The following is a 15,185-nucleotide window of genomic DNA, read 5'->3' as shown; positions in this document are numbered from 1 at the left end:
TGCTTATAGCTTGGGTATCTTTTAATGAAAAAAATTGTAAACTGCTGGCAGCTTTTTTTTAAAAGGTAAGTCAGATAAATTGTCATTAGATACCATGTATGAGGCGGACTTTTTTGCCATTGTTGTTGTATCTCCCCCAGGTGGACAAAATATGTGCACAAGTTTGAGAACTGCTGTAGTGTTTTATCATTTACGATATAGTTATTTGATGTGTGCAACATATGAAATTTATAAGATCACTGAAAATATTTAAAACCGTTTTGAACAGCAGAGATTAGACTTTTTTATATTTTTATTTTCCAGACAGGAACTTTAGGTGTCAGTTTTACTGCTGTGTTCACCCATTCAAAACTGCTGGCCCAAGGAAGACCACTGGGAAGAATAGCACCGGATTCATTATTTCACCAATCATTAACTGTCGCTGCTTATAAAAGAACTTAAAAGCAAACCGAGTGAAGCAAAACAATTTATTGCTTTGCATTAAAGACACGTTGCATGTTGTATTGTGAAATCTACACAAAAACTGGGAGAAAATGAATGAAAATGTTTACAGCATTATTTTTGCACATTTTAATAAAGACATCTCATGTTAGCAGAACTTTGTGTGTTATATAAAACTAGAACTAAGCTAAAAAAACAACAAGAGTTTAATTTCTCTGTATATTTGTGCATTACAAATTTATTATAATCAATCAGATTTGTACTGTATGACACAGACCCCATAAATTGAACTATTATAGTTCACAATTGAAAAACTCAGAACACATTGTATTATGTTTTCTCTCTTTGCCTTCATTAACATAACTTCTCTGCAAGATTTTAAATTCTCAATGACTGCTAGACAGTATTAACGGTAACATCAAATTCCAGTGCATCTGAAACTTAACCTTGGGGTTAATGTGTTACTGTTCACGCATTACTGATTTGTCTTTCAGCCTCTGTATCTTCATTTAAATCATCTTTTAACAAAAAGAACCACCACGATCGTTACATGTGCATAAACATTGTACAAAAGTAAAAATACAAATACACCCCAAATAAAATATACAATTTCAGAGGTTTTCATTTGGTTTATACAGCAGTGACTGGTTCCGTTAATGCACTGTGGTTTTTGTGTTTTGTTGGGGTTTAGTATTTTTAAGCACATGCCACAGTAGAACAGAGGGTCTTGTAAACACCCGGCCGCAGGTACACTCAAAGGCTGCTATGCATTTTGTCTTTGCATACTGTCTATGTATTAACCGTGACTGTTGTTTGTGCCGGGTCAATTTATTTGCCCCGTCGAACGTTCTTCCACAGCATGCACAAACAAACCGGACGGCTTCCGCGTGCTGTACCTGGTGCCTCAGTAAATGTATCTGCCGTTGAAATGACCTCCCACACTGACATCTATATAACCGTGAGCCCCGGTGTAAGTATCGATGACGTACCCTCAATGACGGCTGCCTTGAGACGGCACCACAATGACGACAGGGGAAGATGGGCTTAGAGCTCCAGGTTTGCTTGAGTCGTTTCTGAAGAGCTATATCACTGCTTTTGTTCTCAAACATGCCCACTGTTTGAGGCAGGCCAGGTGTAGGAGACTGAACCTGTGCAGGAGATGTGTGAGCCGGGTTTTTCCGGAGAATGGCACTTACAAGGGTGGGACAGGACGCTAAGGGCACCGAGGCAATTCCAGGTAACAGAATTGGTCTGATGTTTGCAGGTAACTGGAGTGGTTGGACATTTCCTGAAAACTGAAGAGGTCTGGCGTTACTGAGTACCTGAACAGGTCTCACATTCCCAGGTAGCTGAACAGGTCTGACGTTCCCTGGTAACTGAACAGGTCTGAGGTTCCCGGATGACTGAACAGGTCTGAGGTTCCCGGATGACTGAACAGGTCTGAGGTTCCCGGATGACTGAACAGGTCTGAGGTTCCCGGATGACTGAACAGGTCTGAGGTTCCCGGATGACTGAACAGGTCTGAGGTTCCCGGATGACTGAACAGGTCTGAGGGTCCCGGATGACTGAACAGGTCTGAGGGTCCCGGATGACTGAACAGGTCTGAGGGTCCCGGATGACTGAACAGGTCTGAGGGTCCCGGATGACTGAACAGGTCTGAGGGTCCCGGATGACTGAACAGGTCTGAGGGTCCCGGATGACTGAACAGGTCTGAGAGTCCCGGATGACTGAACAGGTCTGAGGTTCCCGGTTAACTGAACAGGCCTAACATTCCCGGGTAACTGAACATGCCTGACATTCCCGGTTAACTGAACAGGTCTGACATTCCCGGGTAACAGAACAGGTCTGACATTCCTGGGTAAGTGAACAGGTCCAACTAACTGTAGAGGTCTAATATTACCTGCAAGTGTCTGTCTTGGAGCGGGTATGGACTTATTACTATTGGCTGATACTAGAATGGGTGCTGAGAGATTAACAGTGGGTGAAAAAGACACAATAACTCTGTTCTGTGTTTGCAGAGATGGATTGAAAGGTGTAGGAATCCTAAGGGTCATCCTGGTTTGGTTGGGAGGCGAAGGACACTGTATAGGGGGTGAACAAGCAGGAACATTAGGGCAAGCAACCGAAACACTAGGAGGCCTGACAAGAGTTTGCGGTACAGTTACCGCTTGTGGATGTGATTCAGTCAACTTAGCGGGGCCTGAAGGAGAAACGTTGCCCACCAGCATGGTCTGCGTTGGAATAGTTGTTTGTGGAGGTGTTGTTACAGTCTGACCAACAGGTATCGCAGTGGGGATTACTGAGGTTATTTTCTGTGAAGAATTGGTTGAATTCAGTGGGGCTACTGCAGGTGTCAAAGACTGAGGAAGCAGTTGAGGAATCATTTGGATCTCAACAGATTTAGGGCCTGGCACAGGGGCAGAGGTTGTTCTCCGATTGTCAGCATGAGATAAATTCAAGACAGGTAACTGTGGTACTGTGGTGGCTAGCAAAATGTTCATTTGGCTTGTGGGTCTCTTCCAACAGACATGTTTTTGGAAAGTGTTCTGTTGAGTGAAGGCATCAAGGCAGCGTGAACAGATATAAACTGCTGTGGGATGTTTTTCGCCGATGTGTTTGAGCAGTACATCTTTATTTATACACGCAGCGTTGCACATACAACAAACGAAAGGCTTTTCCTCACAACCGTTCACATTCTCCTCCTTAATCGCAACTTTGCTATTAGGAGAATTGGTCTGAAAATCCATTTTTGCTCCACAGGTTGATGACTCAGGATTCACACTGTGATTTGCAAAAGATGTTTTTATTTCAGAATTCATTTCTTTCTTTATCTCTGTTTTTCGATGACGGTTGCGTGAGTTACTCTTCGAGTCAATAGCGTTGGAACCTGTAGAACATTGCGAGTCTGAGCTCCGGTCCTCGTCGGGGCAATATTCAGTGTCTTTGGGTGCGAGTGCGTCACCGTCGTCCTCAGTGGAATCAGTACTTTCACCGTCTCCAGGTATCACGTATTCCTCATCGAAGTGCGGCTGTAATTGGTGTGAGGTGGATGAGGAAAATTCAGAGCTTGGGTCGTCATCGGAGCACAGCCCAGATGAGGAACATGAAGTGCTGGGGGAGTGGATTCGGGGTTGTCGTTCTTTAATAACTTTACGTTTTCCAAAGGATTCCATAGACACAGTATGACGTACAGGAACACAATATGAATGATCAAGCAAAAATACATTGTCCCTACTATTGCCCATTACGAACTTTTCACCAACACCATTTTCCGTCTCTTCAATCTTAACTAAAGGCTTAGCATTCATTTTCTCCTCATGTTTTGTTGCTTCCTGGTAATTCTTTTCCAGATGTTCATTCAGATGCCACGTGCTCTTAAAAGAAACGTGGCAGACTGTACAAAAGAGGTTGTACTTTGGATGTGCGTTCTTTAGGTGTAACGCCAGAGAAACAGCCCGGTCGAAATTTGCCATACATAGGTGACAAAACAACTGGCCTTTGTGTGTCTTAAGGTGTTCCATCAGCTGATCCAGGAAGGGGAAGTGCTCTCCACACACGCAGCACATGCAATCCTCACAGTCAACAGGCACGTAGTAATCGTCCTCATCACTGGATCCTTCTGAGATTCCGTACCATGCAGAGATCGTGTTGTTGCCGCAACCCTAAAAACAGAATGAACAAATGAATGAAAACTAATACGGAGGTTTGAACAGCATGCATTTCAGCATCAATATGATGCTAAAAACATGTAGAGAGTGATGTTATGCTGTCAGTTTTGAATAAGCAGTATAAATACCAATTCAATTCAATTTTATTTACATAGCGCTTATCACAATGTTGTTCCAAAGCAGCTTTACAGGAGAAAATAAGAAAAACACAGTAAAGGTATAAACACAGCACATGGTGTTTATAGAACAAGCAAAATCATTCTAATAAATAATATCTAATAAAAATACCAGGCTGTGAACCAATAAAAACGTAAATGTTTGGTGGCCTAGAACTGAGAAATGTGAACTCTGGAGCAAAGACTAGTTTCAGGTAAAAGTGTAAACATATTTATCTAATTAATATTTAATTTCCCTTTTGAAAAAACAGCATATACTGGTTAGGTATGTTTTGAAGTTGGTTTAAGCTGGTCATGTGCTGATCCTAAGCTGGTCCCAAGCAGCTAGCTCCTAGCTCAGGACCAGCTCATAACCAGCTAAGGACCAGCTTAAACCAGCTCATAACCAGCTAAGGACCAGCACATGACTAGCTCAAACCAGCTACCATGCTAAAACCAGCAAAACATACCTAACCAGCTGTTTTTTCAATAAACTTCCTCTTTTAAATAAAACTAAAATAGAAAACTAAAACCGCACTACCTGAAAAAACTGTAGTGCAAGTTTTTTGTAAGCTTTAACGTGCGTGACCGTCATGGTAAACAGATGGCAAGCATTCAGTTCTGAGTGACTGTTATTTGCTAGAAAAGCACCGCCTAAAAAGCAACTAGCAATAAAGGAATTAACTAACTACCTATACACCTATAAAGTCAATACAAATGGAAAAAGTCAACATGGCATGTGTGTGTGAGTGTGGACATGTTTTTATATCCCGGTGGGGACCTAAACCTGAATGCACACACCAACACATGGGGACTCGTGTCACCGTGGGGACCAAAATTGAGGTCCCCATGGGCAAAACAGCTTATAAATTGTACAGAACAATATTTTTTAAAAATCTAAAAATGCTAAAAGTTTTCTATGATCTTTAGGTTTAGGGGATAAAATATACAGTTTGTACAGTATAAAAAACATTACGCCTATGGACTGTCCCCACGGAGATAGTAAACCAGACGTGTGTGTGTGTGTCAGACTTGAGCCTGCTGCTCCATTAGGAGGGACTTTCACATTTCATCATATAGTACACTTACATTGTGTTGAATCCCAGGGTCGACAGCTTGATGCATCTTCTGCCTCTTGTCTTCTTGGCTCCAGCAGCACTCTACATCTACTCACGTGGAAGAATTTCCATGGCAACGGTTTCGCAGCTAATCTTGAAACAGTAAGACAAAAACAAGCTAAATAAGTTACATTGAATAATATCATACACGAGGTATCCTCGATACGTTCCTAACATAACGTAACGTAACATCCTAACGTTCAATTTACAGTAGTACAATGTGTAACGTTAGTTTGATCTAAATCTGTTTTTTTAAGTGCATGAAGAAAACTTTCCTACAGTATAAATTCAGTTTAAAGCAGCTCCGGACGAAATGAAGACTATTTGAGCGGTTTTAACCGCGTTGTTAAATAATAACAATGAATTTATGTAAGATACGGCAAACATCACACTTATTCACTAACTCATAGAGGCAACCCCAAATGATGAAGGAAACAAGAGATAACTTCAACCCATTCATTGTACTATCATTAACACACATTTACAGTATGCATCAGAACACAAAATGTGGAAATGCTGCCTCCTAAACGCCATACTTACAAAGTAACGTTTTTATTTTAAGAATTCACGTGTTTTGAAACTGGCTCCTCCCCCAGACAGTCGAGCATGCGCGAGTCCGTCTCCAAAATCATTCCGGGCAACAAATCCACTGATTTGCGCATGCGCATTTTTGTATATTTTTATGACATTAAGAAAGTATTAAATACCAATATTTAATTCAATGTTTTACATGTAGAAAATAGTCTTCCATTCAGTACACATTATTATTGATTCCTTATCACCTTGTAATTATGTTGTTTGTGACCAAACACATGTGCCACATTTTATAACACAATAGTGTAACTCTACATTGTCCAATTACTTGATTTTAGTATTTTGCTTGACACGGTTTTTAACTTGACCTACCACTTTATATTTATGCTAACTAGCTGGCACTATGGAAGTATTTATGCCTCCCCAGGTAATGCCCTCAATTGCCTCTTCGGTGAAATAATTCTTCATTCCGCCTTGAATCTTAATTCTGAAAATAAACACTAAAGTGGGCTAGAATCACTCAAAACATTGTCATGTGTGGGGTACTGATTAGTACAAATCTGGCTTGGATACATATTTTCACATTTTTGTCTTTCAACAGTGCCCTAATGGAACATTGGTTGATGATGGATTAGATTAAATCTACTGAACGCATCATTAATAAAACCACCAAAATCTTGACGTTAGATGCCAGAGATAGCATGTTCTTCTGATGAAACATTTACTTAGAAACATGTGATGTAATCCTCTTAAAATAACAGCTGCATGCTCCAACAGATATCTTACAACACAATTGTATTGTTTACAAGAGGAAATACACTTAGAAAAACAGAAATGCATCTTTAAATTCCATTGTTAACATCACAACATCTTTGAGTTTATTCTTTAACACTTGACTGGTTAGTATATGAACTTTGCAGGCAAAGGCTGATTCTCGTAGAACAAACAACTCATCCCAAACTGCAATTACTTAGTGATCCAGACCTCACAGAGGAGCTGCTAGATAAACTTCCAACTCCAGAGAAGTTGGTTAAACCCAACCCAGTGCCACTTCTGTGACTCACAGTGTCTTCTTTCTGAGAACTGCCTCCTTTTTGAAATCATCTAAGAGGGCCAGGTTCTCTTTAACAATGACCTCACAGATTTTCATGACATCATCATGACAAAAGTCGGCTATACTCAGAGAGGGCCGATGACTTCTTAACACTGTCCCAAATTCTGGCCGCATAATGAAACCTGTAAAAAAACACATGCAGTCAATACAAACAGAACTCTACTTCAGAAAACAACATGGCTTAATATTATCTATTCTAAATATTCAATTCCAACTATTATAAATATGTACACTTAAATATGGAAAACTGGTCTTCTAGAAAAAGCAGAAGCAATGTCTTTCCGTATGCCTTACCAGTTTTTCTCTGTGAGAATTGTGTGTGATAGCTGACTTCGGGACATCGCCAGAATTTGACTGCGGAATTTAGAAACCAGAGAAGAAAAACTGGGATGTCCTCTATAACCAGGAAGCAGAGAGAAAAGAGGAGGACCTGAACCTGGTACACAAGAGATATAAACCAAACACTTATGTTAATTGGTTCCTCCAGGAGTCAGACACTAACAGACCAAAAATGTGAAATGTGATGAAATGTTTCATGAGATTGAATCTCATCTGCTACTGTTTTAACCACTGTTTTCTGACCTGCTCTTGTCAAAGCGTCTTCTCCATCATTCTCCATAAGAGGTAATAGAAAAAGATTGACTTCTGTTTCCAAATAGTCTCGACTCAATCCAGGGAATATGTTACAATCCAACATGGACAATGTACCTACATCACAAAACAAAAACAACAGTTTTGGACAAGATAGCTGCACTGACTGATGAAGCGCGTTCTTGTCATACTGAGCGGACTAACCTTTATATTTCAGATGGGAATGAGCCATGAGCTTGTCAACCGCCATATGCATCTTCTTCAGGTTTCGTGGACAGAACTCTTCCCGTCTTGCCTTGTTCTGCATAAAAACTAAAAACAAAAACATGTAACAATTTTACACAACTGAATCTGTAAGCAATGCCAATGTTGTTTCAAAGTCATCTCACCTATGTGAGGATAATACTCGGATGCATCATCAACTCCTGAGGAGCCAATGCTGTCATGACTGGCTGATGGAGTTGAAGGTTTTAACATCTCAGCAGTCTGCAGAAACCTGGGCAGGGACGCAATCGCTCTGTATCAACATGTTTTATTATCTATTTACTATTAATTTTATTTATATCAACTGAAGACACATTCACTGCAAAGTAAATTCTTAAATGTTGGGCTTAATTATTTTAGTTCATTATCAGTGCAACATGCTTCATTTAAACTGAGGTCATTGTAACATACCTGTATACGTTGATATCAGTGAACCAGTCCTGAATCACAATCACAACATGACACACGGTAAAGAGGAAGGCAGTGATCTGCAGAGACTAAACCCAAGAGATGGAATCAACCCAAATTGGACACACAAGAGAATTTCAGTAACCCAGTTTTAGATACAGCGCCCTGCAAAAATGACTAACCTGCATCTCCACGTATGTATGTGGCAGGTTGTATTCGGGAGGAAGCTTGCGGTCATTGTTGATGAGATGATCCAAAATAGAAGGGCTCAAAATTGGCTGCAGATGAGAAACACCATTAGCGTATAAAGCATCTACCAGGATTCTCAAGTTACGGCCTGGCCCTACAGTCTGACCTGTGTGTCCAGAAAGATGACTCTCTCCTGAGTAATGTAGAAATCGATTCCACTGCTCTGATTGCCAGCTCTTTCCTTGATCTCCTGCGACTGAGCTCTGAATACATATGCCCTGCTTAGCAGAAAATCAATGGGTAAAACTGAATTAAGAAATGACGTTTTATAAGGACAACACTTAACAAAAAAAATAGGTGGAAACCAATCTATTCTAGGTGGAATGTTGATCTTCTGACCTCTGGTCCTCCTCAGGGCTGTTAGCTGATAGAAGAGACATGACTGTGGATTTGCCTGTGCCTTGTAAGCCGATAACTCCCACGACCAGCATGTCTGTCTGGTCACGCAGATACTGAGATAAACAATCAACATAAAGCATTCAACACACAGTCACCTGAATGTAAACAAAATTGTTTCTTTTCTATCAACAACAAAAAAGCACTTGCCTCCATAGCGCTGTCACACCAGTTCATTTGGTCATCCACTAGCTTTATGCTGTGCTTCATCTTCTCAGGGGGGAGGAGCTTAGTCTGTCCAATCACAGCTAAATTTACATGAGAATACACAGGTTAATTGAACAGAAAAAACATAATACCAACAAAATGTTTGTGAGCAAATGACTCACGATCAACAGCTCCACCAGACGCAGCTGAGCCCATGCCTCTGTTCTGGATCTGATAAACAGGTTGAGTTGGACGCTGGCCTTCTCTCTCCAGTTTGGCAGTTCCTGCACTTGATGTTGACGGGGCGACATCAGGGGCTGTTCCAGGTTTCCCACCCTCCTCTCTGGTCTTAATAAGCATGATCGGCTTTTCCAAAGCTGGGGTCACACTCACAGGAGCACTTGGTTTGGACTGAACAATGTATATTCACAGATTTCAGTATAGCCGATTACATAGCCTATGCAATGCAAATCTTCTCAACAGACCACAAGAATAGACGTACTCTTTCTCCAGGAGGTTTGGCAAGAATAATGGGGGTCTTCTGTAAAAGGGGACCTGTAGGTTCCTCGCTACCATCCTGAGAATACAAGAGTTTATTTGTTTTACAAAAATGTTAAACGTTTTATTCAAGAAGCAGTCGATAAACAGGTCAAATACGCTTAAAACCTTAGTGAGCCGTCTACCTAGAACATCATAGATATGGAGTGCTGCTTTAAAGTGTGTAGGTTGACAGCTCACATTTTAAAACACAAGCAGCATCTCACCCTGCGCTCACGGGGAACGTAGTCTCGATCACGACTGGGGCCGGAAAGGTTTTGACCCGGTGGTCCCGGATCTCTTTCTCGTCGTCGTCTTCTCCTCCTTCCCTGTCCGTACATGCCGGGCTGGCTGTGACCGGATTCGGACATCCCTGTTTGCTGGATACTAACGTTACTGTGCTGGACCACTGACTGTTATCTGACTATTCTTGCAAAACCTATACAGTATTATCGTAACCTTAGCTTTAACATCACGTGCAATCTACGGCTATAATGTCACAGATCCGTTTTATAGTATTTAATAGAGCAAAAACACTGGAAGTCGATAAACATTAAAGACAAATGTCTGACAGGTTCGCGCCGTCCATTTCCGTAATATACAATTTTTATTAAGAAATCTTGACAAAGTCGATTTGCTTTATGTAACTATAAAAAAATATGTAACTGTCACTGCCTGAACACACTGAACTACAGCGATATTTCCCATCGGATGTAGCTGCCGAGGAGGCGTATGATACGGAAGTCAAACAAAAAAGGTACGCACCCGAAAAAAACATGCCGATGGGGAAACAATATTATATTTATTGGTTCCGGGCATAAAGACAGACGCAGTTTGATTAAAAATGCAATATTTGTAAAATAACTTGCAGGTATATGTAACATTATATGCGAATTTATGAATTAAACATTATTATATAAATTATAAAAAGTAGCCCTATGTGCCATCAGCATCTAAGTATAAACGTGGATTTTTGCTTATACCTTGCTCTCATATTCCCTGCTCCTCTAGCGTCACGATGTGGACAAAAATATTTTACATCATTATAATTGCATGTATTTGTTGTTCTTCTAAACTTAAAACTCATCATACGCAAACTTATTTATGTTATTTTCATTTAAAGCAGTAACAGCACTCATTCACTTTACGATGGTGACTGGTATCATAAAACATATTTTAAAAATATGCACATGAAAAATATTAGGCTACATTTATAAATAATGGCATACGCTTGTAAAGAGTAAGCAACAATAAAAAGGTGTTCTTTTTTAAACCATCTATCACATTTCCAAGTATTCCTTAAATGATATAGCCTATGTGCAAGTGTTTTTAAACCCTTTATTTACATGTTTTGTGGTCTTTTTCCAGTTGTTTTGCATTAACGTGATTTGAAAAACACACTCACAAGCATTTTTTTTTTTGGCAAAAGCCATCCACGCTGTATACACAATCTGCTTTCCAAGTTAAACACCTTTGTGTTTGAAATCTTCCATTTCAAATAGGGAGAAAAAAGTCTTATTATGTTTTGACAGTGACAAATGTCTTTAGAGTCTGGGAGACTCATTCAGGACACCACACCTGCATGTATGTAAACATGAAATTTGCATTCATTTGGAAAAGCATTGTCAAATGACTAAACTGGCCATTGTGATGGCAAAAGCATTTTATACTGTTGTGTACATTTCATATACTGTCCAAACTTGATTTTCAGAAACGAATGGAAAGATATAACAAATAAGAGATAAAGATAGGCTTTAATTTAGTTCTCATTGAATATCAAGTTAAATATGATGTTTAAAAAGGTCAACAGCCCAGAAAAATGCAAACGGAAAATAGTTTGGCTTATGGTTTGTGTGCTTATTACCTTACCCTTCAGTAAGATGTTGTAATCCTTGTATAAGATTTAGCTAAAAACAGCTTGACTCTGAATTAAGAGTATTTAAGAGTATTGAAAAGACAAAATTAGGCATGTGAATTCTTATTTGCAATTTAAAAAAGTAGGCTACAACAAGATGAATTCCAGAAATTTCCATAGATGTCTGAATAACCATTTGTTTTTATTCTCATTTGTTTTATTGCTTATTTACTTTCTCTTATTTACTTGATCGACAAAGGACACACCACTTGCAAGGACCACAGCAAATCAAGTCTGTAAGCCCTGTTAAAAGCAACCAAAAACAATTGAGAATGTTTATTACATCAAACCACAGGTATTGAATAAACTTTTTTATATTTTATCAAATTAATTATTATAATTTATCAGACATTAAACATACACATTTTTTGTTATACTGTATATTTTTAAGTATGCAATACTGGAAATGTAAAAACTCAAACCAGGAACCTTCTTGCTTTGAGACACCAGTGCTACCCACTGAGACACATCGGAAATATTTTCATTTAAATCTGTTTATATGCTATAAAGCTACTGCCACCAGCAGATTTCTTTTAAGACAATTATTTGCAGTGTAAAGGGGCTGTGGTATTAAAATGACATGGTTTCTGGATGAATCTTGAACATAATGAACCATTTTACAGTTTGATTAATACAACAGTTGTACCAAGTATCTATTTTAAATCATGCTGAGAAAATTGTTGTTGATGAGACACATCTTACATGCTAATTTTAATATTTTACCCTCAGGGAAGCGTTACAGGGATCTATAAGTGTAATCGTTTTAAAAATTTGTTTGTGCCAACTGCAATCGAAACTTTAAATAGGGACAGGATATTGTAAGCCACTATTAATGATGTGATGTGTACTTTATTTATTGTATGTTGTGTTATTCAATTCAATTCAGTTGAATTTAATTCAATGATATTCTTCAATGTGTCTAACATATGTATGTTAGCACTGTAAATTATTTCTGTTGTTTTCACGGTATTATTACTGTTTTTCATGATGTTTTGCTGCTTAAAGCATTTGCAGTTTTGGTGTCAATTTTGTAGCTTTTACAGAATTAATGCTTTATTTTGAGAATTGCATTATTGTAGAAACTATCTGAGACATGATTTCTGTCAATTCAGACTTTTATTTGAAAAACAAATGAGAAGCCAAATACTTACACTAATCCATTTTGAACACAATTGCTATTCTAACAGACAACCTTCAAGTCATATATAGCATAATGTACTGTATATGTAGAGGTTAAAAAGGACACCACACCCTGTCACGTTAACATTAAATTTACATTTGTTTGAAAATGCACTTACGCAACTAGTTACGCAACTAGCCATTCTGACATGTTTGTGAAATGCATTTAATGTGTTTGAAGAAATTGTCTGTCCAAACCAAATAAGCATATAATTGTAAAAGCTTTATTCAAAAGTATAAAATATTACTTAGTTTATGTTTGGAGTCAATATGGCTTGAGTATATTGTAAGAATTCTGCTTAAGAAATTAAGATGCATGCTAATGAGGCAGCTTCCATAGGTTTCATACAAATAGGATGCAAATCCACCATCAGAAATTTCTAAGATGTTGCTTGACCTAACCATCATTCCTTTTGCTGGACCAGCGATGGCACTTCAATGCACTATTCTGCTGCTCATAAGTGTCTTCTTCTCCAAAGGTACAGTGTGCGCCATTAACTTGTATTTCCGTTCAAAAATTCTGACATATATGCCAAATTTCCTTTATTAACCCAGATTTTCCATACGTATAAATCTTATTTTTGTATTATCAGCACTGGCACTCAGATGCTTTGTATGCATACCGGATTTGTCAACTGGAACGTGCACTCAAAGTTTCATTACCTGTCAGTCTCCGTGTAACTCCATGACCACAACTGTATACGTAGGTAAGAATAACATGATAGAATAAAATGACACCTATTGTAAATGTAAAACTGAAGAATCACATGACCGTCTTCACATTTAAACATTGTTCCTCACAGGTGTCCTTGATCAAAGTCAGAGCCAGAAGATTTGTGGAGATCCCTCTTCGTGTGTCACTGGGAGCATAAATTATGGACTAAGCAGAGTGACCCTTAACTCTCAATGCTGTAGTACAGATCTCTGCAACTATAACAATGCACCAGGTATTATGAGCATATGAGTTTTTACATCATCAGTAATCGTACAACATGTGCTGTTCCATTACCTTTGGTTTATGCAATATCACTTAATCTTTGTCTGATGGATTTAGGATATGGTACATACGATTTGTAGGTAAAACAGTTTTTTATTCATAACTTGTATAGTGTTGCCACGGCGACCCCCTAATGGGAGGATTTGTTTCACCTGTGATGACACTGGCTGCTCAAAGATGTTGCCCTGTGAAGGTGAAGAGACCCAATGCTTCACTGTAAGAGGTGAGTTTATGTCCAATATAAAGAAATGTACTTATGTAAATTTAAATTTAATTTAAAATCTTTCACAAGATCTCTTTCTCTTCTAGTTGACAGGAATGGCAAGAAGGAGATTCAGAAAGGATGTTCAAGTCAGCTCTTCTGTGGGAGCTCTGCAGCCCATGCTAATGTATCACGGTTATTGGGGAGTAATGACATGAAATGTTGTGAGGGAAACTTGTGTAACAGCAGCGGCGCCAAGAGCATACAAGGTTTCTTTTTTTCGCTCATACCTCTAATCTTCCTACTTTTCATCTAAGATGTATCAAGTGGACATTGACTCAATTAAGGGGTCTTGGAGAGTGCGCAAGTGTCCCTGAGGTGTGGTCGACAACAACTTATATATCTTCGTTGGTAATTTTTTATTTGTCATACCATTATTAAGTTACACTGAACAGAGAACATGATGTGGTACTGAGTGATGACTGCAAACCACCTTGAAGACCAGCCAGGTTGTGAGCCTCTATATTTTAAATTGCTGTAACTGGATAAGCTGTCCCTGTTTCCCTATAAAATAATTTTACAATGTGCTTTTCAAGATTGTACTTAATTTGTCCTGTTTAAGGAGCCCCCCAATGTTCTGCGTAGTTACAAAATAAAGCACAAAATAATGTAAAATAATACAAATTTAAAAATTAAATATACTTGTACTATTGACATTTAAAAAAAAAACAATATAAAATTATTATTATATATATTTTTTAAGTCAGCCTAGTTTTGCCTATAGCCTATAACGCTGAGCTTGCTGATCTATCTTCGTACATCAATCGATAGATCTTATGCTTCGGCATATATTTCAGTCGTGACTCGGGAGTTGTTAAATGTGTGTTGTAGTGGTCTGATGCAGTCGTTATATACTGTATATACTCGTTTCTGACTGTCAAAGACTAGAATCGGATCCGGTCGCAAGAAAAACTCTTCAAGTGTGTTGTGTCTAGTCAAAGTATGTTTAAGCTGCTGTTAAGTGTGTCCCCGGCTTTAGAGCTTTTTTTATCTATCTTCTGAGAGTTGGTGATGTGATATAAATATGAAATTTAATATTATGCTTATGATTTCCATGAGGTGGAGTGGGGGTGGGGAAGATGAATTCAGACCTTATGTTCTTCATGTAACATATAAATGCAAAATAAAATGGGGCTAGTAAAACCAAAACTTGTAGATTTGATGATGCAGTGTTGGACCCACCGGTAAAGCCTTCACAACACATCTGATG

At 38.7% G+C, this 15,185-nt stretch overlaps 3 protein-coding genes across 5 annotated transcripts; 1 reads left to right on the top strand and 2 right to left on the bottom strand.

Moving 5' to 3' along the window:
• Window positions 1-1,085: 1,085 nt before the first annotated feature.
• On the bottom strand, window positions 1,086-5,983 carry si:dkey-79d12.4 (uncharacterized). Of its 3 annotated transcripts, none has more exons than XM_057339948.1 (3): window positions 5,923-5,983; window positions 5,354-5,470; window positions 1,086-4,103 (listed from the first exon to the last, which is right to left on the bottom strand). In XM_057339948.1, exons 2-3 carry the CDS (start codon window positions 5,387-5,389, stop codon window positions 1,095-1,097), a joined length of 3,045 nt encoding a protein of 1,014 aa, XP_057195931.1. In that variant the 5' UTR covers window positions 5,390-5,470; window positions 5,923-5,983; the 3' UTR covers window positions 1,086-1,094. The 3 variants fall into 3 exon arrangements, with proteins under 3 accessions (XP_057195931.1, XP_057195930.1, XP_057195932.1); XM_057339947.1 differs by having other exon boundaries at window positions 5,354-5,475; window positions 5,923-5,975; XM_057339949.1 differs by having other exon boundaries at window positions 5,354-5,475; window positions 5,662-5,925.
• A 677-nt stretch (window positions 5,984-6,660) lies between these two features.
• On the bottom strand, window positions 6,661-10,373 carry smg9 (SMG9 nonsense mediated mRNA decay factor). Its single transcript, XM_057339950.1, has 13 exons — window positions 9,850-10,373; window positions 9,588-9,662; window positions 9,268-9,496; window positions 9,089-9,186; window positions 8,882-8,994; window positions 8,649-8,760; window positions 8,476-8,571; window positions 8,297-8,382; window positions 8,011-8,117; window positions 7,826-7,933; window positions 7,613-7,738; window positions 7,325-7,466; window positions 6,661-7,152 (listed from the first exon to the last, which is right to left on the bottom strand). Exons 1-13 carry the CDS (start codon window positions 9,991-9,993, stop codon window positions 7,074-7,076), a joined length of 1,515 nt encoding a protein of 504 aa, XP_057195933.1. The 5' UTR covers window positions 9,994-10,373; the 3' UTR covers window positions 6,661-7,073.
• A 2,728-nt stretch (window positions 10,374-13,101) lies between these two features.
• LOC130558382 (urokinase plasminogen activator surface receptor) lies at window positions 13,102-14,491 on the top strand. Its single transcript, XM_057340751.1, has 5 exons — window positions 13,102-13,195; window positions 13,310-13,423; window positions 13,520-13,663; window positions 13,826-13,936; window positions 14,023-14,491. The coding sequence occupies exons 1-5, from the start codon at window positions 13,102-13,104 to the stop codon at window positions 14,229-14,231; spliced, it is 672 nt and encodes a 223-aa protein (XP_057196734.1). The 3' UTR covers window positions 14,232-14,491.
• The last annotated feature ends 694 nt before the right edge of the window (window positions 14,492-15,185 follow it).

This window comes from Triplophysa rosa, linkage group LG8, assembly GCF_024868665.1.
Source record: "Triplophysa rosa linkage group LG8, Trosa_1v2, whole genome shotgun sequence".
Taxonomy (NCBI): domain Eukaryota; kingdom Metazoa; phylum Chordata; class Actinopteri; order Cypriniformes; family Nemacheilidae; genus Triplophysa; species Triplophysa rosa.
Note: the sequence above shows the minus strand (reverse complement) of the source record. Positions and strands in the feature narration are given on the sequence as shown.